The 25,298-nt window shown below is 29.2% G+C and overlaps 3 protein-coding genes across 3 annotated transcripts; 1 reads left to right on the top strand and 2 right to left on the bottom strand.

Moving 5' to 3' along the window:
- Nucleotides 1–1,300: 1,300 nt before the first annotated feature.
- LOC101202894 lies at nucleotides 1,301–3,855 on the bottom strand. Its single transcript, XM_004136446.3, has 3 exons — nucleotides 3,588–3,855; nucleotides 3,229–3,388; nucleotides 1,301–1,837 (listed from the first exon to the last, which is right to left on the bottom strand). The coding sequence occupies exons 1-3, from the start codon at nucleotides 3,723–3,725 to the stop codon at nucleotides 1,656–1,658; spliced, it is 480 nt and encodes a 159-aa protein (XP_004136494.1). The 5' UTR covers nucleotides 3,726–3,855; the 3' UTR covers nucleotides 1,301–1,655.
- A 14,772-nt stretch (nucleotides 3,856–18,627) lies between these two features.
- On the top strand, nucleotides 18,628–20,007 carry LOC101208175 (probable F-box protein At2g36090). Its single transcript, XM_004149170.3, has one exon. The coding sequence runs from the start codon at nucleotides 18,822–18,824 to the stop codon at nucleotides 19,863–19,865; it is 1,044 nt and encodes a 347-aa protein (XP_004149218.1). The 5' UTR covers nucleotides 18,628–18,821; the 3' UTR covers nucleotides 19,866–20,007.
- Nucleotides 20,008–22,201: 2,194 nt separating this feature from the next.
- On the bottom strand, nucleotides 22,202–25,122 carry LOC101221406 (small RNA-binding protein 11, chloroplastic). The gene is made up of 4 exons (XM_004149142.3): nucleotides 24,908–25,122; nucleotides 22,947–23,015; nucleotides 22,754–22,860; nucleotides 22,202–22,683 (listed from the first exon to the last, which is right to left on the bottom strand). Exons 1-4 carry the CDS (start codon nucleotides 25,026–25,028, stop codon nucleotides 22,576–22,578), a joined length of 405 nt encoding a protein of 134 aa, XP_004149190.1. The 5' UTR covers nucleotides 25,029–25,122; the 3' UTR covers nucleotides 22,202–22,575.
- Nucleotides 25,123–25,298: the final 176 nt, after the last annotated feature.

Below are 25,298 nucleotides of genomic sequence, written 5' to 3'. Positions count from 1 at the left end.
GAAATGGCTAATCAAAGGAATGAAAGGACTCCTACCTTAGGGGATGTGCTTGGAAAGCAACACTCTATTATGCATGACTAAGTACAGTACACATATAGTAATAGCAAATGATAATTCGTCCATGGTCCATCCACTTATCTTTTCAATGATCTAACGATCAGATCATCTGGGACTCAAGCCAACAGTACCAAAATTAGCATAGTCAATTTTTTAAACTCATAATCCTAAAGTAATTGATGACATTTCAATGCCTGCATAAGTTATGGTGAAACTACAACAAAAATCATTAGTTTATCAACAAAGATAACACCCACTTGGTTCTTTGTCAGAATCTTTAATACTCATGATACGTAAAGAATCGCAACTTCTCAGTCCAACAATACTTGGACAAATCTCTTCCATATTGTAAATTGAGATGAGTCTAGACCATAAGGGAGGCTCATGCAACCTTAATTGATTCTTTTATCAGCAATAACTCGAGAGAAAATATTATTGTATAAACGAAATCATTCTCTAGTCTTTTCATGGTATCTTTTTAGGGAAATCACCTGGTTATTCTCTCTCAAAATAAAACTTCTAACCAATTATCACAATAGGACTTGAAAGCAACAACCTGTGTTTTAAAGCTGAAAAAAATATTATAAGCAACACCAAGCATGGAACTAAACAGTATACATGAGATCGAGCAACTTCACTATTGAGTATTGATCCTTTTTTAATAATTGTAGTCGTAGTCCCAAAAAGAGCATATAAAATATGGAGCAATTGGTACCTCATTTGCTTTCAACAATTCAGGCTTCCAAAAAAGTCAAATGGTAGCTCGAACATTGGGAGCTAATCTGCTAATAGCAAGAACCCAATTCTAAATGGGCCCTTCAAACCCCATAATGCCAGTCATTTTCAGCCTTCCCTCTCACCATAATAAAGCGTACTTGAGCATTTCCTTTCCGCAACATCTTTTGACCTAACAATGCCACTACTTTCTATCTCAATTTGCAAATTCAACATCCAACTCTTTGTTGTCAAATCATAGAGTTATGGTTGTACTGTAAATTCAATCCACCATGCAGATACCTGAAGACATGATTGAAAATCCGGAGTGATCTTTATGTGAACGCAGTGGCCAGCTGCAATAGAATTCACATCTGAAGTGTCGAGGAAAAGTTATCAACTTGAAACAAACGGTAAACCAAACCTTACGGGAGCTGGAGTTATTTCCCTCTGATCTTTGCTAATTTGACACATTTCTCAAATGTGTGGGGAATAAGCTTGAATCCACATCTCGAAAAGGCCAAAGACGAAAGAAAAGAACTACTGAATTATTCATTTAGCAGACAAAAGCAGCTTCGTCATTCATACTACTATTTCCATGCCTACTTGTAAGAAAATACTTAACAGTCACTAAGATAACTGAGACTAATAGAGGAAAACAAACATAGGAACCCTGCAACTGGTTCTGCAGAAAGCAAAAGGGTTTAATTTGGCATCCTTTCTCATGACTGTTTGTGTATATTTAGAAGATGCTCAAAACTGTATATAGTTCAAAATGCACTGGCGAAAAATACACTAAAAATCTCAACTCAACCAATTTTTACAAACGGAAACTGAGCCACCCAGTCCTCTAAATTATTTTAGTCACAGTTCTGCAGCTCTTATTAGATTTTATCACTTCCCTTTTGGGAATCAGAAGCGTTCTTTTTCTCCATGACTTGCTGAATACCTTCTTGATACCCATCTATAAAATTTTTTAGAGCGTCTCTATATGCAGAAGCTCTAGTCATATACACCCGCTGCAAAGCTGGTTTTAATGTCTCCATTCCTCCTCTTGCAGCCACAGCTGGATTTTTAATTTTGCAACAGAAGAAAAATGGCAATCTAATCAGGAATAATACAATTCAATCAATACCAGAAAAGAATATAATAAACGGTTAAAAGTAAAATAACACAGATAGAAAATCAAATTGCAACATAAGAGAAAAAAATCAGCTATTTTAGTGTTATTTTATTTGACAAGAAGCTAGAAAACTTATGCAAATCCTTCAAATAGAAAAAGAAACGAACAACCAAATTACACCAGATAATCAGATACATAGGCATGATAGTGCTTTTAAATGAGGTCCCAATGTTTTTTTCTACATTTACTTCTGATTAGAACCCTACTAGGAGGGCCACCAACAATCAAACTGCAATTACTGTGTACCCAATAAGAGTTTTGCAGCAGACTACCAAAATTAGACCCGGCCCTAAAAATCCCTTTTACCTTAAGCCTAATCCCATTTGTCTACAATTGCTTCTTCAGCCTTTGGCTTTCCAAAATAGGGAGCCTGACTAAACTGGATACCATACAAGTATTAACCAAGATTGATTCTTCTTTGGATGCTGAGAAAGGTGCTGTGAATTGGGTAGCATTGAGTGTGTTCCCATAGAAAGAATAGAGGATCATGGAGCTGAAATCCACGCTCCCTTTCTTGTTTGGATTTGGGAAAGGGAAACTTGTGAAAAAGAGTGGATGGGGAGGACTGAAGAGATAACAGGAGACAAATGATCAAGAACAGTAGTGAAGGTCTTGTAGTCGATGATAAAGGAAGGAAAGTGGGAGGAGAAACAACAAGACATGCCGTAGTCCAAAAAAGAGTTATTGTGATGGAAATGGGGATGTATGGAGAGAAATCCATCAAAAGAAGGAAAATTTATTACACAAGGCTGCCAATTCTATACGAAGGATTGATGTTACTAGGTTGCTCATTCTATACTAAGGATTCATTGTTGGATATCATCCTCTATGCAAACACAATCCCATTTCAAACTTTAAACAAGGACTAGACCCTTCCCCTAGAATATTGAGTACATTTGACCATTTTGTTCACATCTTCAGCTAATTCCATCGATAGCACTACATGCATGACAAGTTTACAAAACCGGCAAGCATTACCTATCACTATTTCTTTCACAAGCATTAAATATTAAGGAATATTTCAACATTGAGCACTACTTGAGCCTGAAGCAATTCTATCATATGCATCAACGGGTTTCGTTGACCAGGAACCAGAAATCGGTAAACAAAATACACCATTTACTATTGCATTGAAAACCATGTTCGAACTAAAAATCAATTAGCAGTCCATCTAGAAGTGTATAAGGATTTTGAATACACAATCACAGGTACGAGAAAATATTTCATTTCCGTATAAAGCATCTGAATCAAACAATAACACAAAGGTCGGTTACCTAGGTCTTCAAGTGTTGAAGGTTCTTTCTCTTTAGGCGCACGTTTTGGTGAATTTGGTTTGTTTTCGCTTTCTTTCACCTTATAGTCATATGGTCGCAGTTCAGGACCAATGTCCCGCACCCAGCTTGCAGCATATAACCTGGAAGCCTCCTTCAACACCTAAACTCACCATCCGATAAAACATACTTATGAACAGTAGAAGAACAGAAGAAACACACATAATAAGAGCAGAATCAAATTTTGAATTGTTCTATGTAAGTCAATCCTGTCGCTACAAACTTGTCCCCTCAATCACAAATTAGAAGTTATAGCAAAACCTACAAAAGAAAATGAGAACATCCAGAGAATAAGAATATACCAGGAATCGTTCATTCCATGAAAGCTTTCCACGCTTCTTTATATGTGGAGGATCCGGCAAAGACGAGGGAAATGCAATTTCCTTCAAATCATACCGAACGTAATCATAAATCTTCCTCAAAACAATCTTCGCCTTCATTCCTGCAAGAGATTTGCTCACTTATAATACACCATTTCATGCAAGTACGAACTGGAGAGGCAAGCTTGACGGCAGTGAACAACAGAGAGGAACGATCAAGGGAAGGGAGACAAAAAAGATTTAATTAATCAATCCTTTTTTTACACTTTAGAATTGGGCTGGATAATGAGCCGATGGGCCAAGATTTTTGATACATTGGGCCGCGTTTTCTATAAAAATTTGTCAACTACACCTATGAAAATAAGAACTATTGTGGTTATTTACATTTTAGTCCTCCGTGTACATACAAAGTTATGGTTTTTTTTGTACATTGAAGATCTACTTCAAGAGATGAAATACATTTTAACTAAGCACCTTCCATGCTATTATTTATAAAATTAGTGTATTGATTTACAACCATCAATCAAATTTAGTTCTTAAATTTGACTGGACAACACTTAGTCCATGTCTTAAAATTTTTTAAAAAAATCAAATGTGCTTATAACTTTAGAAAGTTAATGTTATAATTTTTTAAAAGCATAGGAGTATTCTTTTTAATTTAATAACAAAGCTGAGGAGAGTATTTGTTATGTTTTAGCTTTTCTTTTTTAAGTTGAAAAGGAGAGAGTCGCGAGAGATTGGGTTTCATATGAGAGAGGGAAACGGTTACGGTAGGTGTCGTAAAGAGGTTCACCAATGTCCCTTAGGTTGTGTTTGACCCCTAAGAATTTTAGAAGTAGGAGTAAGAAAAAAAATGAAATTATGAACTTCACCCCTTGTCGGCTTAAAAAGTTATAGTGGGTTCAACCATTTAAAACATCAATTTTGTACATTAACTCCTTGTAGTTTGGATTCAAAGAGTTAACAGATTCATAGACTTCATAATATTTTACTCTTCCACCATTCAAATGTCTATTCCAAGCAGCTAACATCAGACACAATTTAGACATGTATTTTTTCTACTTTTATACCGTGAGTCCCAGAAGTTCACAAATTTATAGACTTAAATTTTTACTCATTATCATTCCACTTTCTAATTCCAAACACCCAACATTGAACATAATCAAAACATGTACTTTTTATAGGTTTTTCTTTTATCGTCGAAATTATAATGTAGTTTGTGAAAAATATTATAAAACTTTCCAAAGTTAAAAAATATGCTTAAACTTTAAAAAAAAAATCGAAGAAATCTTTAATTTTAGTTTTGGATGGTAATCGTTAAACTTTAGTTTAAAAAGATCTAAAAATCCTTAAAATTAAAATTAAAAATTATCTATGTGTGGGTTTACTTGGATAATTTTGTGTGGAAGAGTGACAATATGAGAGGAAGATTTATTTAGGGCGGTTGTCCTTGTTACTTTTAACAAAATAAAAAAATGTTGTGATTGTCGAAAACAATTGAGTACGAACCTTTTTTTCTTAAAAAGAAAGAAAGAGTTGAGTGTGCAAACTTACATCACGTGTTACCAATACAATTGTCTCCCCACTATGACATAGACACAAGTCTGTCTTTTATCGCCTCGATCTTTCTCCTCGCTTCTAAAACTAAGATTTTTGTTTGATAACTATTTTATTTTTTGTTTCTAGAAATTAAGTCTATAAACTTCATTTTTACAAGTTGGTTTTGAAATTTTGTTTATTTTTAAAATCAAGTCAAGAATTGAAAACTACAAAAACTTTTAAAAATTTTGTTTTTAGTAGACTTAATTTTTTAAAACAAAATAAAAAATCAAAATGGTTATTATTTTTTAAAAAAATATGCATACATTTGATTATTTTAATTTTTAAAAAACCAAAATTTTAAATATGAAGACGTTATTAAACCTTATACACTAAGGTACAAAAAAGTGATAGGCTGTAGTTTTCAATTTTCAATTTTTAAAATTTACACTTGTTTTAATTTCTTCTTCAATTCTAGCTGTAGTTTTTGATCTGTTGACGAAAGATTGGAATTTTTAAGCTAAAATCTAAAAATGAAAACACTTGTTTTAGTTTTATGCTTTGATTTTTTAAAAAAACATTAGTAAAAAATAAATTAAACAACGAGAAAACTCAATTTTCAAAAACAAAAATCAAATTGTGTTATCAAATAAAATCACAATTACTTCCATGGGAGTGTGAAGTAGTTCATTTTAGTATAACTACAAAAGCTCATGTCTAGAGCCATTTTAATATATTATTATTTTAAAAACACATGTAATTATATTTACTTAATGTAATGTACCAAATTCATAACTTAAAAACAAGTTGTGTTTTTTAAATAAAAATACTAAAATTAACTAAACTGGTAAGTATAAAAATAATAAACGAGAAAAAAATGATTAAATAATATTTAAACTTAAATTGATTAATTATAAATAAGGAAAGATTGAGATAGATTGAAGAAAGATTAAGTAAGAAATTATTGAGGAAATTGGGGAACCAAACAAGGAAAGGATATAACCCTTTTTCCATAACCTTTTCCCTGGAACACACCCTTAAAAAGTTCACGTACGAAAGGTGAATGGTGTTTTGAAAAGAAAACTTTACAAAGATGAAACAATTCATATATAGATATATATAATAATAATAACTAGCAAAAGATCAGTACTTAACTGACCTTTTCCACTTTTATTTATAATTATTTGCAGTTCACATTCATCAATATGAAAGCAAATAGTTAAGCTTACATGCATGCATAATGTAACATGGAAAGGAATTAATTAATACAAAACACAATTTCCCCTTGTTGCACCCATTGGAATGTTGCAAAAGCAGGGTTCATCGCAATCGAGTAGTCCACCACCACAGAAATTTCCAAAACAGATGGGTGGTGGCGGCGGTGTTGGTGTCGGTGTTGGTGCCTCTTTCATCATCTTTCTTGAGTAATCGTCTTTGTACCTTACTCCTTTGTCGTTACTGCCATCGGAGAATAGCTGAATGTACTCTTTGTTTTCATTTTTCTCGAACTGACGTTTGTCGTCGTTTAAGGCATCCTGAGCTAAAGAGCACGTAAATATCGTCATCACCATCAGCACCACCAAAGCTAGCTTCTTCCCCTCCATCTTTGGCTCTCGTGTTTTCTCTTTTAACTCTTTTCTCAAGTTTTCTTTTTTGCTTCTATATTCTTTCCTCTGGAGAGCTTCCCTATTTATTGTGAAAGATGAACGTTAATTAAAATATTATATGAGGAGTAAGTTTTTTCTCTTTCTTTTTTTTATAAATAATAATGTGTACCCTTATCTACACGTGAGAAACATTGCAAATAGAAGAGAAGAATAAAACATAAACTATCCAATTAAGTCTTGCCACGTACACGAAGCAAAAATAATTTCAAATTATGTGGAATGACAAGAAGTCGTAGAAGAATTGTTATGATTAGTACACAAAATACAACAAAACTTTTAAATAGACTCTAGAAAATTTGAGAATTAATTTATTTTATGTTTTTTAAATCATAAATTTGTTTTTAATATGGAAGAAAATTGAAAAAGAAAAAGAAGCTTTAGAAGAAAAAAAATATGATTTTTTAAAAAGGAAACACATAAAAGAAAATTGGAATGGTTAGGAGCTTAGTCAAAGATAAATTTTGAAAAATAACAACTTTTACAAAATATTTACAACCTATAACAAATTATATAATAATTGATATGTTATAGTGATAGAAGATTATGATTGATAGAATCTAATATTTTGTTATAACTTATAAATATTTTTATTTATTTTGTTATTTTTAAAAATAGTCCGTAAAAGGAATCTAATTTTAATCATGAAGCTATTTTATGGGACCATATTGCAATTTTAAAATGGACCTATGTATATAATTATTGTTTCCTTCCAAAAGAATCAACGAAAATCATTAAGCCTTATCCACTCTATTGTTCACATGTGAAATATTATTGTCTATACGGACTTCCTCTTTTTATAGCATAAGGACCATTTAAGTGACTTTTTTTATTTAACCTTAATAGCATTTAGATTCAAATAGAAATTTTATTTTTTAAATAAAATGAAGGATTATTCAAAAAGTAGGAAGAAATTATGGCGAAGAAAAAAACGTAGAAAATGAAAGAACAATACAATATAGACAAATGCAACTAAGGACAAATTGTCGTGATTCTTTAGAAATCGTTTAAAGCGATGGCATCGTTCATTTTTTTCTCTTTTGGCTAGATTATATATATATAATATCTACCGTACTTTGTTTTAATAATATTTCCAAACTTTCATTTGTTTCTTTAATGGTCATTTTAAACCTTTTTTTATAAAAATGTTCAAACATGCGCTTACTCAAACACCATTTAGTTTTAAATAAAAATGGTCTATAATAGCTTGATTATATTTAAAATGTTGTCAAAATTTTCCCTTAGGATGGTTAGGATGGAAATACATCATCTACATATACCGTTGCGTCTTCTTTCTTTTTATTTTTGTCTATCTATCTCTACTTTAATCAATGGTTTATCATTCTTCTGTTTTTCTTTTTCTTTTTCCTTCAATGTTATTTTACTCTCGATACTTTTGTTTTCGAATCTCTAAAACTATCTTTTTCAATCCAACATGTTGTATAGCAAGAGGAGAGGTGAACAATAAAATCGCTAAGGAATAATCTTAATTATAACATAATTAAAGATGAATGAGAACTACAGGTGTGAGTTAATAAGTTTGGATTTAATACACATGAAGGGAGATAGATGAGTTGTAAATTTGAGCCGTAATTTAGAGCATCACTGGGTGTGAAGGAAAAATCATTTGCAATATTAAGTAAACTGACATAGAGAGGAGAGAGAGGAGAGAGAGGAGAGGGGGAGATGAGGCATTTGTCCATATATATATTAAGGGATAAGGTTGATGTAACATTATTATTGTAACTTTTGAAAAATGTGTTCGATTTTTGGATGAGCTATTTATAGTGTGTTTGGTAACGTTTTTGTTTCATGTTTATTGTTTTTTGTTTTCAGTTTTTTGTTTCTTCTTTTTTAGAACAATGCGTTTGATAATTGTTTATCTTTTTCTTGTTTTATTGAAAAAGAACATAAACAGAAAATGTGTTTGATAACTGTTTATTGTTTCATGATTTTATTTGAAATTTATTTTTTGTTTTATTCACATTTAATTCAATTAAACATCAAACAAAAAGATATGTCCTCCACTAGACATAAAAAATATATATATATATCAAACCTAGATAGAAAGGTCTTCTTGTAATCTTATGGAGAACGATATGAAGAACATAGCTGATGAGAGAAAGACGAAAACTCATGACGAAAATGAGGATCAAAACTCACGGCTAAAACACAAATTTGACAACAATCCACAAATTCGGCGAAAACACAATTCACGCAAAGAGGAAGAGGAAAAACCCAGATTCAGCGAAGAGGAAAGTGTCGTGTAGAGAAAGACGATAAGAGGCGAAGAGAAAGAGGATGGTTATTTGGAAAAGACGATGAAGATAAGAAGAAGAAAAAGGAAACCACGTGGAGAGTGGTTAATTGGGGAAGAAGATGGAAATAAAAGGAAGAAAAAGAAATCACAAGCCAAAAATGGAAAAGAAAAATGAAATGTAAAAAGAATTTAAAAGAAGAAAAATGAAACCAATAAAAATATTTGAGAAAAAATAAAAGAAAACCAATTGAAACAATTGAGAAAAAGAAAAAAGAAACCAATATAAATAATTGAGAAACGAGTACGACATAAACTATTTTCTTTTATCCCAATAACTTCTTATAAAATGAGAAACGTTTATACTTATTTTTAAAAAAATGAAAACAGAAAATAGAAACATTACCAAACATGCCCGGGATTTTTTAAAATATTTTAGGAGTTGTTTGGAGCAAAGGAATATTTAGGATCTATTTTAAAAATAATGTAAAATTTGAAACATGTATAAAAGATATGGTGGATGCAAAACTATTTTTAAAAGTAGGTGATTTAATTCCATTGGATTCACATATTCTATTTTTTCCTTATTTTTATATTTATATTACACTGAGTCCCACATTTTTTTTATTTTTTCATTATTTATATACGTGGATCCCACATATTTCACTTTTTATCATTCCTTATATATACATATTCACATGTAATATAATATATATATTAAACATTCAAATTCTAAAAATATATTTATTTATTAAATTATTTTATTTTTTTATTATTTCTTTATATATATTTAAATATCACAATTTTCAATCTTCAAATTTTCTTATTAAATTCATTTTTCTACTTTAATTTAATTTTTTCTTAATCAAAATTACACATATCTTTTTTTCCAATTTTTAAAATTTTTTAAAAAACTCATATATTAGCAAAATATATTAAACAAATGAAAATAGAAACAATAATAATTATATATATATACACATATATTAAATATCTCAATCTTCCCGTTTTCTTATTAATTCATCTTTTCTAATTTAATTTAATTATTTCTTAACCAAAATTATATATATCTTTTTTCTAATTTTCTATTTAAAAAAACACATATATTAACCAAATATGTTATTAAAAAATACATTAAACAAATAAAAATAACATTAATAATTGAAAGAAGTTGGAGCTTCTCTAAAAGTAATAATAACAACAAATTTGTAATTGAAAATTATGCGTTAAGTTTTTAAATTTAATTTGTAATCGAACCAATTCTTGTTTTTTTTTCTTTTGCCATAAACATGAATTTATTTTATTCAATTATCAATGTGCGTTAGTGGCTTTAAGGGTTATTATTATTTTTTTAGTAATTTTAACTTCTCTCATATATTATTATTACTATTTAAATTTGTTTAATATATTTTTAATAACATGTTTTGTTAATGTATTAGATTTTTTAAAAAAAATTGAAAATTGGAAAAAAAATATTTGTATAATTTTGATCAAGAAAAAATTAAATTAAATTAGAAAAATGAATTTAATAAGAAAAATTGAAGATTATAATATTTAAATATATATAAAGAAAAAAGAAAAAAATAATAAATTTAATAAATAAAGATATTTTTAGAATTTGAATGTTTAATATATATATTATATTATATGTGAGTATGTATATATAAATAATGAGAAAAAAGGAAATGTGTGGGATCCACATATATAAATAATGATAAAATAAAAAATGTGGAGCTGAGTGTAGTATAAATATAAAAATAAAGAAAAAATAGAATATGTGAGGTCTATTGCATGGAGTCGTGTACCCCGTATACGACTCCACCTCAAATCACCTATTTTTAAAAATAGTTTTGCACCCACCCTATTTTTTATATATGTTTCAAATTTTAGACTATTTTTAAAAAAGATCCAAATATTTAACAAAATATCGCCTCTTACTATAGTAAATATTATTTTAGAACTTCTTAGTTTGCTACAATATTTATCATTTGCTACACATTTTATTATTTTATACTCATCATCTTTGGAATTATTTGCTTCATTATTTATCATTTCATTATCAAACTAAAATGATTTATGTATTGACCACCTTCTATTGTAACCTAAATTAAGATAATCTACATCACAAACACAAATTATTATAACCCAACTATGATACACTAAGACTATAATAACACACTTTTTGCTCCAAACACTAGTTGGTTTTAGAGTTTCGACAAAATCTTTTGAAAGTTGTATTTGGAAAACAAAATATACTCATAGTTGGTTCTACTAATTCTTTTTAATGCCCAAGTGCATTATTGATACTTTGAAAAAATCATAAACACTTTTTGCTCCAAAAAACTTTTTAAAGATAATTATTTTAAATAAAAAATATGTTAAAAATATTTATAGATATCGAATAGTTTTAATACACTCAAATATCGTAATAGGTATTTATCCATGTCCAAAACAACAGATGTCTATCACAATTTACTATATATAAAATTAAAATTTTACTCTATTCATAAATAAGTTTTCCTTATTTTACTATATTTAAAAACAATCTGATTCGTTTAATCTCCCCATACTTAATTTGCTTTATATAATTTAAAAAAAAAAAAAAAACTGAATCTTTGTGCACCTTTCACCATCTCTTCTGTCCAACAGTGGTAGCAAATTCCACAAAGGGATTGAAATTGGAGGAATAATGTATTGAGGTATGTAGATGCTACTAAAATAATATGGGCCATAGATCCACTTTATGAAGAGGAGTGATTTCAAGTCAAAAGGTATATGGGCTTGGGCTTCTATATATTGGGCTAAACTCTTGCGTGAAACTCAAATTTTATATATTTAGATATTAATTTTGAAAATATAAATAAATAATCAGAAAATACTAATTTTCCTTTTTATGTCACCGTTGGATCTTTAAAGGTGGAGATTGAGTAAATGTAGAAGAGTGTGTTCTTGTTCCTAATTTTTATGAACAAAATAAATTAATTAGCCTTTTAATTTAAATTAAAGTTGGTAGGTTTCTTTAACAATATGATAAATCAATTAATTTTTATCACAAACTTCCAATTCCATTTAACTCAATCTCGAGTTCTATTCAAATTTAGAGAAAAATATAATTTAAATCTCTATAATTTTAAAATTTGTAGTTTGATAACAATTCATAACAAGCCTTATAATTATATGAAAAGTGTACCAAATTGATAAAACTCTTTTTTTTCTCTTCACAATATAAAGGACAAGGAAGAGCACGTGATTCACGTTTTTCATATTCCCAAAACAAAATCATGGACTTAAAAAAAATAGCACTTAAAAGCCAAAGAGAACAAGAAGTTTATGTCCTTAGTATATTAAAAAAAAAAAATTGGTATAAAATTAGCAACAGCCCCAATGGCAACGGATACCACAACCATACCTATGTTCCAACTTTTGCATTTTTCTTCATGCATGCCTCTTTTTCTAACACATATTGATATGGACATATATATACATATATACACACATATATAGATACATACGCACATACACTAAGGACATAAGGAAATATTACACAGATAAAATTAAAATATGCACTTGATGAAATATTTCTAGAGGGTAGTTGGTAAGTTTCTTGATTTTACCCAAACTTTACTAATTGATTTGTTTGTTTAATTAGAATACTAGTTTTATATCTTTAAATTGACTTAAAGTGTAAATTACTCATAATTAAATAAACTAATAAACATAAATTTCTAATTTATTTTTACATTAAATTGTAAGATCTACAAAATTCCTTAAAAAATTATCTACACAAATTCATTAGTGTGACAATGTTTGAACACATATTACAAAACTACAAATTTATTCAACTCATTCATTTCACAATCTTGTAAATAGACTAATTCAACTTTCGACTTTGAACTTATTAATGGATTAATTAATTATCATCATACCCTAATTCCTTCGGCAGCAAAATTTGAATTCATTATTAAAATCATTTACACCAATATCTTATATCTCATAGGTACAATAATAATACCTTTTTTATTTCGAAAATTCAAATGCAGAAATCTTCCAATGGTATGAAAAGAATCAGTCAAACAGGATTATTAAAAAACTTTAATGATTAATTTAGATATTGGGAAAGGAAAACAAACTTTTTCATATTATTTTATGGTTCTTTTTAATAAACTCACCTCCAGACCCAATGAGAAGGTGATTATATCACATATATTATAATGTTTACTTAGGTTTTTTAAAAAGAATAAAGATTGACTATTGACTTTACAATTTTGAACTAGCAACGAATTTCTTCGATATATGTATCAATAAATGAAGTCTTTTTATTGATATATAACTTGAATAAATTATCAAGCGACAATATTAGAAACATATAATTGTTTGAATTAACGGTAGATATAGTTCTTAGTTTAGGTATATTTGTGCTATTGAGAGTTTGATTTGAACCAACGAATTCTAGAATATTGTCGTATTTATACGATAAGAGGTACAATAATGTAATTTAATACTTAGATATGTGTTTTAAAATAACACCACTTAAATTTAATTATATAACAAATGTAGGTATATATACTAATTAGATTTAAAAACTAATAATATATTTTAAAAACTTCAAAAAATTGAATAATCTCATATGAATAAACACACCTCCAAATCTAGAGGGATTAAAAGAAAAATCATAATAATTCTTAAAAAAAGAAAAAAGTTTTTAAAAAATAAAGTTATTTTAACACCATCTCTTCTTTAATATTAAAAAAGTATTTTTAATATTCTGAATATATTTTAAACTTTTAAAAATTTATAGATATTTTCAACATATTATAAAGTTTTGGAGTATTATCTATAATTTAATCAAATAAGGATTGAACATAGAAGAAAGAGAAATGCAGTGTGGTAAAGAAAAATAAAGGATGACTTTTGGGGGTAGAATAGTAATTTGAGTCTTAATAATGACGTGGGCGGAGGAGAGTAATAAATTCTGAATAACATGAGAACTGTTAGAATGACGTGGCTTGAGGAGAAAAACAACAAAAGGTTATGTCATTATCGTAGATAATATTAATTATCAACTGATCACTTTAATATATCCATATGAAATTGACGTTTTCCTCTTAAAAAAAAAGTACAAATTAAAAGTAGACGTAATTATTATATAATACCAAATTATATTTTTTCAAATAAAGTATTTTTTAAAATATATTACGCAAATAGCACCTAAGTTTTCTCTTAAAAAATGGCATGAATAAAGTATATTAATTTAAGACATTTTGACAATTTTCTCTATCCAATAGGGTGACAAATTATAAATATCTCAGACTCTCCGCGTGGCAGAGTTTCATTGGCTAAATATTATTAATTTTTTTCAAATAATGGTATAATAATAAGAGAAATTTTTATAGATAGCAACAAGTTCAAACTATATGCAAAATATTGGTACAAGTTTAAATTATTTAGTAATAAATTAAATCAAACCTTTCTTAAAAAATAAAATACTATTAGGCAAGGGTTATCATATCATAGCTTCAATTTTGAAAAAAAAACTGTGTAACATTCACCCCTTTCTTCCCAATTGTTTCTCTATCATGAGGATATTATGGAAAAACATACACGAACAAGTTCGTGTTGTTGATTGATGAATAGACTAAATAATATGCGATTTCACTTAATTACTCGAGATAAACTTTCTATACAATGTTATTAATTCAATTCTTAGTTGATTGATTATTAAATATCTTGTAATTGATATGGTACACGTATTTATTCAACCACAAACTTTTTGAAGCGTGGATTGGGAATTCAATGTTAGATTTTATTGACAATGAGAAATAATATATAACTATGTGGTCTCAGTTAGATGATGAGTGGTTAATTCAATTTCATAAGCATACACTTAATTGAAAGACCAAACCCAGTACGGTATATAATGGGTCATTATCTATCTAATTATGGTGGAATTAACTTTTTGCAAATTAGTGTAATGGAATTTTCTTCCGTCAAATTGACAACTTTAACTTTTAATAATATGTGTAATCAATAATCATTTTAGGTTAGATTTATTTTAATAACAGTGTGATGAAAATATTTAAAACTATGTTCTTACTTGTGAATTTACTACGCAATCAAGTAAAATTATAAACTTAATTAATTTTCAATAACCTTTTTGGATTACAGTCCTAAGTTGTTATAATCCTTTATAAGAAATTGTTTTAGTTTTAATTATAATAGGATGTAGTGTTTTAGATATTAACTATTTTAGTTTTGCCTATTCTATCTTCAAATTTTAATTATTTTTATATAAAATTTATAGGATATATAGGCTACCCAAACAATATATATATTTCAACTTGTACCTATCTCAATTAGTTAACCTATTGTATTTTTAACATATTGGGCCAATTTTCTTTTCCCCAAATAATTAGAGTGTGTAATTTAAATTTTTTAAAAACTCACAAACTATTTAACTCAATAGTCAACATTTTAAAAGAAAATGCAAGATACAGTTAATCCATTTGATGTGAAAACAATATTGTAGTGGAAAAAAAAGTTTTATGATAGTTAATTAAGTGGGGATTTCAATTAAGATTATTATACTAAAGAAATGTGTGTAAGTTTGAAAATGGATGTGAGGGAATTTTTTTAAAGTATATTGAAAAAGATATGGTTGGTGGAGTAGTGATGAAGCAATCGAAAATGATCGAAACCTAACTTTTATGGTATCTATATATTTAATTATAGTATTCAAAATAGTTATAAGATTTGTTGGACATATAATAATCTCACTACAAACCTCTATCGTTTACATTTATGATTGTAAAATTATTGATGTTGGTATTATTGTTGTTATTAAATGATTCATGCTTGTAATAAAAAAAAAGAATCTTTAGATAATCTATTTACAAAATTAATATATAGTCAAGTGACTCAATTATTTATTTTATTAAAAGAAAATAATATTTAAAAGGAACAACAAAACAATTTTGAGAATTTGATTATTGACATAAGCAAGTATTTCAATGAATTAAGTTATCGACCATTTTATTTTGAGAAAGATGGATGTGATGAAATAATTGAAGCAAACTAAAAAAATAATGACATGAATTTTATTTAAGATTCAACCACTAACTATTATACATAGTGAGGTTATTCATTATAAGTTCGAGTAAACTTAATTAGCCAAGCAAGTTTAATTTTAAAAATTAATGATACAGGAAAATGAATAGTAAAAAGCAAGTCAGTTTTTAGTGCATGAAAAATAGTGAATTAGGTTTGAATATTAAACGGTGTTTACACAAAACCTATTTTTATATGTGCATTTAGTACACGTATTTATTTATTTTTACGTGAAAATTATTATCATTTATCAAAATATATGAAATAATTGTAAAATATATATAGTAATATTGAAGTTTTAACCAGAAAAGAAATATAAATTAAATACACAGAATTTATAAAAGAAATATAAATTAAATACACAAACTTTATAAAATTAATTCGTGTAGAATTGAAGGTAGACATTATTCTTTAATTATTAGGTATTTAAATGGACTCAACAACCTTTTGTTTGTGTATCATTTAAGGGGGAAAATGGCCTCCACAACTACATCTTTATAACTATATATATATTACTTTATTAGTAATAGGAAGATGGCTAGAAATATCACATTCATTTTAAATTCACATTATTTAATTAGGTCTACAAACCACTTCATTTTCCTCTCTTTCAAAATACAATTATACTCTACCCATTTTTTTAATAAAATGGATTAACACATGTGTTTTATTTTAATCTATTTAGTTTTTATTTTTTAATTAGTTTAACAATCACTTTAGGTTTCTTTTTTTACACTCTAAAGAAAAAAAGAACTTTGTAGCTTTAAAATCTTCAATGTGATTATTATGATTTCCTAAAACATCTAAACTTATATATAACATTTTGAATAAATAGAATAAAAGTTCTTTCTTTAATCGTTGTCAACTTTCTTTTTTTATCATTAATAATTTTTATTTTTTTAAAATTTGTAATGAATAGCAAAAAAAAAAAAAAAAATTGTTTACAAATTAAATATAGCAAAATTATCCAATAAACTATAAAGAGTTAGATGAATTTTACTATTTTTTTGTTATTACTTATGAAAATGTCCCTAATTTTTATTATAAAAAATCCAAAAATAGAAAGAAAAAAAAAAAAAAAAACAAAAAATTTCTACGAAGTATAACATTTTATAAAAAAAAAAGTTGACAAATTTCTTGAAAAAAAAATATATTAATTTCGTACTCAAATATATATACACATAAATATTAATTCCTACAAACTGATATATGTAATAATCAAACATTAATTGGTTATTAGGTTTGGTTTTCCACCTCTGTGGAAATTAGGTGTATAATATTAGGTTAATAATCCCCTAAACATTCTACTGATCTCTTTAATTAGTATTTAAATATCTCTATTTACTTTAAAGTTTGCTTATTTAGACAAACTGACTATTTTATTTAAGAATAACGTCCATATCTAATAAATTTTAGAATGAGTTCAAATGTTTAATTTATTAGCATGTAAGTGTTAAAAGTATAATTTAGACAATTGTTTTGTGTGTTGTAGACATACAAATCGAGTAGGTTCTACAACATTAAGTTTAAAATTAATTTATACACAACTTTTAGAATCATTAGAAAGGGTTTATTGTATTTAGACACAAGAAATAACTATATAGTATGTAATCACTATTTGCAATAATTCTTTATTTTCCAATCATTAGAATATATATTTTATTGGAAAGACATTATCTTTTGGCACACACTTTTAAAAGATATCATATTTTGACAAACCTGAAATTTAAAAGATAAAGAATTACTTTTTATTTTTTAAACCATGTAAGAGTATTAAAGAATTAGTCAAGAGGTTTATAATTTGTTAGTATGATAAATATATCTATTATCATCGTAACTGTTATTTACTATTATCACATGTGTGTATATATCATAATACAAAAAGAAATAGATAATACATAATTTAAGAAGGCTATTTAATAATTGGTATAGTAAAAACTTTTAGTTTGAAATCTAATTAATTATATATTCAAATGCAATCTACACAAATACGTTTTTTTTTCACATCTTTAAATATAGTATGATTATGTTTATTTTTGTCCACATATTTTACATTCTACTCAAATTTAGGTTCACTTAAAAATATATATTAATTCGGTAAAATTTAATATTCCAACACAATATTTAAAAAACATATACTTTCATTAAGATATATTACTTAGTACTAATACTTTCATTAAGATACATTACTTAGTACTAATTTTTTATTTTATTTTTTAAGATTGAAGATTGAAAACTCCATATTTAGTTAAAAGAGATGATTTGGCGTTTAATTAATTGATTTTCACATGTCTTACCTGCAATGAAAATCCTTACTTTTTACAACATAATTAAATAGAAATAGTTGTTTGATTAAAATAGTTATAGTAAAAAAAAATGAAGAAATAAGCATCAACATTAATAACATCTATAATTGAATATTTAAATGCATTTGATGAATATATGGACACGTGTTGATGGACAATATATTATTTGTTTTATTAAAATTTTTCAATAAAAAATGATCAAATTGCGGTTTTTTTTATTTTTGTTCCTCTCAAAGGTATTTTTGTGTATATAAACATCTCACTTTTTCCCTCGAAAATGTAAAATCAAAATCCCATAAATTTCAACAAAATCCCAACTTATACCGTTGGGATTTCAAGTGCTCCGATGCCCAATCAAACCTTTTCCCCCTTGGCGTTTCCTTCCGCCGATGTCGACGCTGCTTCCACCTCTATTTCCGACATCCATCCCGATATTCTCCGAACTCACATCTTGACTCGTCTCGACGGCCCGGCACTCGCCTCCGCCGCCTGCACTTCCTCAGAACTCCACCGCCTCACTGCCGAGCCAAAACTATGGTCGGCTATCTGTCATTCCACGTGGCCGTCGACCACCACGCCACGCCTTCACGCTCTGATTTCGGAATTTCCCGACGGTCCTCGATCTTTCTTCTCCGATTCCCTCCCTCGCGGCTCTAATCATTCTGAAACTTCCACCTCATCTCCTACATCGCCGGCGACATACTGCCACCGTCGCCACCTACCACCGGAACTAATCTCCGCCGTCGACATCTACTACCGTGGAGAGATGATTTTCAGCAAAGTGGTAGAAACAGAGACCGTTTCCGGATGGTTCCGTTGTTCTCCGTTTCGAATCGATATGCTCGACCCAAAGGATGTAGTTCCGACACCGATTAAATTTCCGATTGGCGAGGGAAATGCTTGCCGGGAGCTAGGGGAGGATTTGACTTTAAGCTGGATCGTGATCGACGGTGCGGGAAGGAGAGCGATGAATCTGTCGAGTTACAGGGCAGTGAAGGTGGAGCAGCACTGGCTGAGCGGGGAGGTGCACGTGGAATTCGGGACGGTGTTGGGTGGGGAAAAGGGAACGGCGGCGGAGTGGGTGAAGTGTGGGATTGCGGTGACTTGTGGAGGATGGGAGGGAGGGAATTTGCAAGTGAGGGAAGTGAATTTGCAGGTGGAAGACATGGATGGAACTTTTTTAGACGGGAAGGATAGTCTGGTAATTTTGGAGAGAGCAATGGAGGGTAAAAAGGGAAGAAAAGGGAGAAAAAGGTTGAATGAATTTATGGAGAAAAAAAGGGAAAGGAAGGAAATGAAGGTCAGAAGAGAAGGGACTTTAGATATGATGTGTTTGGCTTTTGGGTTTTTTGGCTTTGCTACTTTGTGTCTTTGTTTTTTGTTTAGATGAACAAAACTAAAAGTAAACTCCAATAGAAAAGAAAAAAACAACGATGATATTTACTCTTTTTCTTTTGTCATGATATATATGATAATACCGGTTAGGGCTACTTTTAATTGGCTACATAAACAATACAAGTTATTTCCAAAAAGATAGTAGTTTATGGTTAGATTATGAACCTAATTCAATAGTTAACATGCTAATAAATATTTTTATAACAATAAATAAAATATCTCTTAATACTTACGATATATACAAGTATTAAAATTCGTGACATTGATATTGGTTGATACGTGATATTTAAAAGCTATAAAATAAGATAGCATCATCAATTTAAGCCAAAATTTTTACGAGTTGTATTTTTAGTTCAACAAGTGAATTGTAAATATTTAGTATCAAGTCTCATAATTTCCAATACATTTATATAGTAGTTGGTGGAATATTACTCACTTTGACAAACTATAATATGATAACTTAGAAAGATGAATGCAAAGTCACGTTCACTATACGATGGATGCTATGATGATTTAACTTTAAATAATGTAATAAACTATGTTGTGTCTTACTTGTTATTATTATTAATGAAGATGTTAAGTATTACCTAACTTTTAAGAAATAGCATTGTTAAAAATAAAATAAATAGATAAACAAATACACATTGCTCATTGCGCTAATTCAAAGTCAAAGTCCAACTTTAGTGGAAATAATTAAAATTTCCAACTATTTTAAATAAGACTTAGTCTATTTAAACTGTCTACAAAATTTCCTTTCAAAAAGAAGAGTGAAAGAAAAAGAAGAAAAAGAATATCAACATGTTCATTGACTAGATATAACAAAAGACATGGAGATCAAGTCTTTCGTTCTAAAATAGAAGCCCAATCATCGTTATACTGAATTATTGAAGTTTTTGTATCTGAAAAATCCATAACATCTTGTATCTAATGCATTTTCATCATTAATTTTATCAATAACAAACATCTAAATCTATTTGAATTCTTTAAAAAAATTATCTAACAGTTTTGAATTTTATGTTTTTAAATTTACTAATTCGTTTATAAAAGATAGAATACTAATGTGATGGCATACATTCAAGATATAAGATTTCTAGAATTGTCACCGAACACAATTATGATTCTGTGATGTATTAGTATGATTACTTTAATGCTTCAATTTATTTCCAATCCTTTTTAATTACTTACAAGTAATTTTTATAAAATTTTAAATAAAACCCCTTAAACAATAAAATCTAAATCAGTCACTACATGAGATGAAAAAGCAAAATAGGCATAGTTGTAAAAGATAGTAAACTTACTAGCTATTATTGAAGCTGCATTTGAATAAATAGACTCAAATTTAAAGTTCAAGAATTACCTCTATAGTCTAATTTATGTCAAAATAAGAAAAGAGAAACTAAATGTGAAGGCAATCATGTTTCTCAAATTTATGTACCGTTAAAACATCCCACACTCGAGCTTTTCTATACTTGAACTACTATATTTATATTAACTCATTAACTAATGATATCATATTTTTACAGTTCATCTCTCACAACTAGGATTTAAAATTTTCTGGACAATAATACTGTGTATTTTTAAAATATTAAATTTATGAGTATTTTTAAATATAACAAAACGAACCAATAAAATTTAGAGAATAAAACAAAATTTTAGACTCTAACAAAGATGACACGGAATAGAATCTGAAATTTTGCTAGAATTTATAAATATTTTTAGCTATTTTACCATTTAAATTTTTAATTAAATATTTGTTTAAGAAATTCAGATGAAAAAAAAACTATGAAACAAACCACACCTCACCGTATTTATAATGTGTATCAAACAGATGATACTCCCCGTAGTAATAGAAAATTTCTGGCTTACACTAACCTATGTCTTATCTCTCACAACTACATGTGATAGCTAGCAACTCTCTCGCCTTCCCTCAGCGATTGCGTGAGTAATTAGTTACATTCTCTTTTCCTTCCCATCAAGCTCAAAAGATTGTAAACAAAGGAAATTGTTCCATCCCTTTCTCATGTGAAGTCACATGGAGATGGAATATGGACTATTCTAAAGGATAATTTCCTAATCTAAAGACTTTAATTCCTAAACTCAGCTTCCCAACTTTCCAAGCTCTAATAAAGTCTCTAAACTTACAAGTTTCTATTCAGTTTTTTAATCGAATAATAATTTTGAATATGTGTATTAAAGGGTTGATTGTGAGGAGGCATTATGACTACACATGCTGAATAAAGACAGAAAGTAGTAGACATTAGACGAAAAAAATAAATAGATGGACCAAAATTGTCTTGTAAGTTCAAGAACTATTAAGATAAGTCATCGAAATTGACTAAGATCGAAAATAAAAATCAGATTTATACCTTATTTTTAACCGTGAGTCTAATTGCTGTAAAAAGAAATATTATTATCACTATATGGCAATCAGCAAACTTAGAAAATATATGGACAAATGTCTGGACATCAGTTTAACCATACTTAATAGAGTACTACTTAACCAATAAGAAGAAAATTATAAATATTTTTAAAAATTCCAGCAAGCTGACCTCTTTTTCCCGAAGCTTTAAACACGTCTCTGACATGAACCAAATTCTTGAAAAGACATGTTTGAATCACACTTTCTACGCGCAGCTTCAATGATTGTTCTCTTCTTTTCAGCTAATTTCTTTTTGATAAATGACAGAAAGTGAACTTTTTAGCAATCATTTATCAGTTTTCTCCTCAGGGGGTCCTCTCGCTATAGGAATTGCACCACGAGAAGAGGTTGTTGGTTTTGCATAGTTCACAAAAATAACTCTTCCGTTCAAAGGCTGCAGGAAACAACCATTAGACTTAATTTCTTAAAAGTGTAGAAGGCATGAGATAGTGAAACTTGCAGACCTTTCCGTTCATCTCTGACAGTGCCGTGTGCGCTTCGTCTAAGGATGCAAAGGTGACAAATCCGAATCCCTTTGACTTATCAGAGACTCTGTCCATCACAACTGTAGCTGGAGTTGAGAAGATTGTGTTATGCTCCATGAAACTAAATTGCCATGGTTAGACATGAAAGCTAAAGTATGTCAATGGAAGTCACCTTCAATAACCTGACCGTATTGGGAAAAGGCTTCTGACAGTCCCTTGTCCGTAGTGTAATATGAGAGTCCTGTTGCAAAATATTCCAGAAAGAGAGTTTCCAATGTGGAATAAAGTATTGCCATATGAATTGACTGATAAAATCAAGGGCGAAAATCAAAAGAGAATTTTCGTAGACAAATGATTCTGTACTTTTTCGAGAATAGTAAATAATTCTATTAATTAAGGTGACATGCAAAAATCTTCCAGAAATGTAAAGATACTTGAGATCAAAGATTAACAATGAAAGTGAGATAAATATTGGCTCTTTCTCAAAATTCACAACCCTGTTACAGAATTAAGTTGATGTGGCCGTGCGCCAGAACAAGAACACACAAGCAGTTATCATAACCAAGGTTAAGGTTAAGAACCTTGTACATCCTAGATTTGTAAAGCTACAACTGCATATGAATTCTAGGTCTCTATAGCTTCTTTTCTCATGAGAGTTTAAGAGAGCTTCTACCCTGGTAGTTCTTTTGGGGGATTTATGGCCAGTTATAGTGATCAAGTACAATGAGAAATGGCAAGCAAAGTAGGTCTTCCGATTCCATTGCACAAAGATTTAGGGAATTCGGGTACGTGGAATAAGGAAACAAGCCACGATAGTTTATGAAGAAATTGTAGCAAACTAGAAAGAGGTATCTTAGTGGGGAAATGTCTATAACCACCCAATAATGTTTTATTTTGATAGGAATTAGGAAGCACATTCTCTGACACAAGAATGTCAATACTAAAGCTTCCAATAAATTATTGAGATAAATTTGGAGACTAAGGAAGAAATTATCAATTGAAACTTCAGGAAGAAACATGTTCTCTTCCATTTTCAGGACCAGAAAACAAAAGGCTCTTAGCAAATGGACCATTGCCCTCGACGAATCCACGACTGTCTTATGTTTCTCCAAGAATAACTAATTTCCATCAGGTTAAGTGAAAGATTAAAACCAGGATCGTCATCGTACAAAAACACAAGCAGAAATGAAGAGCCAATAATATAAGAACCCTAGAGAGAAAATTACAAATAAAAATAAAAACAAATTTTTAAGAATGAAAGGTAAATGTTTTTTATAAATCCTTAAATAGAATCATTAAAATGGGTCAAACCTTACTCCTCAAGAGCATCCTTAGAACCCCTCTTAGACATCAAGAACCAGAAAATTCCAAGTTCACTATCGTAAAATTCCTTAATTATTTTACTCTCTTCCAAAAAATGCCTCCTCTCTCAACTCCCTCCACCCACTTTCCTAATGTTCATTACGTTCCCATAGGGCCAGAGCACAAGCAAAGATTCACTAGGAAGACATCAAGGAAAAGACCATTCCTTCAAAACCCGCTGAAGAAGCCTATTGCCCCTGGAAAGCTACCTTAGAAACTCGTAGGCATAGTAGTTCAACCGAAGTAAAAGATCTTATTCAGGTAAGGATGTGGAAACCGCACCTAAGGTCCTAAACACAAATTCGAAGTCAAATATGGCTTTAAAATGATCATGGATGCTGTATGTACACAGCAAGTCGCATTTCAGGTTGGGCACAATTGTTAAAGAAAATGATAAAGACGTAGATAAAGATAGTCAGGAAGTAACTATTTGAGTAAAAGCATTGAAGACATGCCACACTTCACTCCTAGGGGACGATTTTTCCAGAATTTTCCATAATCGTGGTTTCCTGAAGTAAATTAACTCAGTAGCTCACATTCAGACAGTCGTACTTTCACTTAGTAAGATTAAAACAAAGTTTATACTTCAAGAAACTTAACGCCAGTAATCGCAGACACCTTAGTCAAACATACACAGTTAATCAGCATAGTAAAAAACGCAACAAAAAGTGTAAGATCAATTATAAAACGTAGACTGAAACGGTAAGTAGATATATAATGAATTGGAAAATGAACAGAGCAGTTAGTAGAGAGGAGGAATTTTGAGTTTACCACCAACAAAAAGCTTCGTAGCTATGCCTCTATAAGAGACGAGCCGAGACGGCGGAGGAAATAGAGAGGGAAGAACACGACGGTTGGAGGTTATTGCCATCGCTTTTCTGATCGCCTCCATGGTAGTAGTATCAGGGTGATGCTATGCGTTCATCTTAGAGTTGAGAGAGCGGGGGAAAAAACGGCAGACGTTCGTTTTAGGGACGGCGATGAGTAGTCGTACAAAAGATTGAAAACCCAATTACGGGCCGAGCCCAAATTGTGAAGCCCGGAATTTAATTGGAACACTAACACCGAATCGGCCATCGTTACGTGACAAAAATAAAGTTTGGTTAAATTACCATTTTAGTTAATTAATACCACCTGAATGCAAGAGCAATTTGTACTAAAA

This window comes from Cucumis sativus, chromosome 3, assembly GCF_000004075.3.
Source record: "Cucumis sativus cultivar 9930 chromosome 3, Cucumber_9930_V3, whole genome shotgun sequence".
Lineage (NCBI taxonomy): Eukaryota > Viridiplantae > Streptophyta > Magnoliopsida > Cucurbitales > Cucurbitaceae > Cucumis > Cucumis sativus.
The sequence above is the reverse complement of the archived record's forward strand: the minus strand, read 5'-3'. Positions and strand labels throughout refer to the sequence as shown.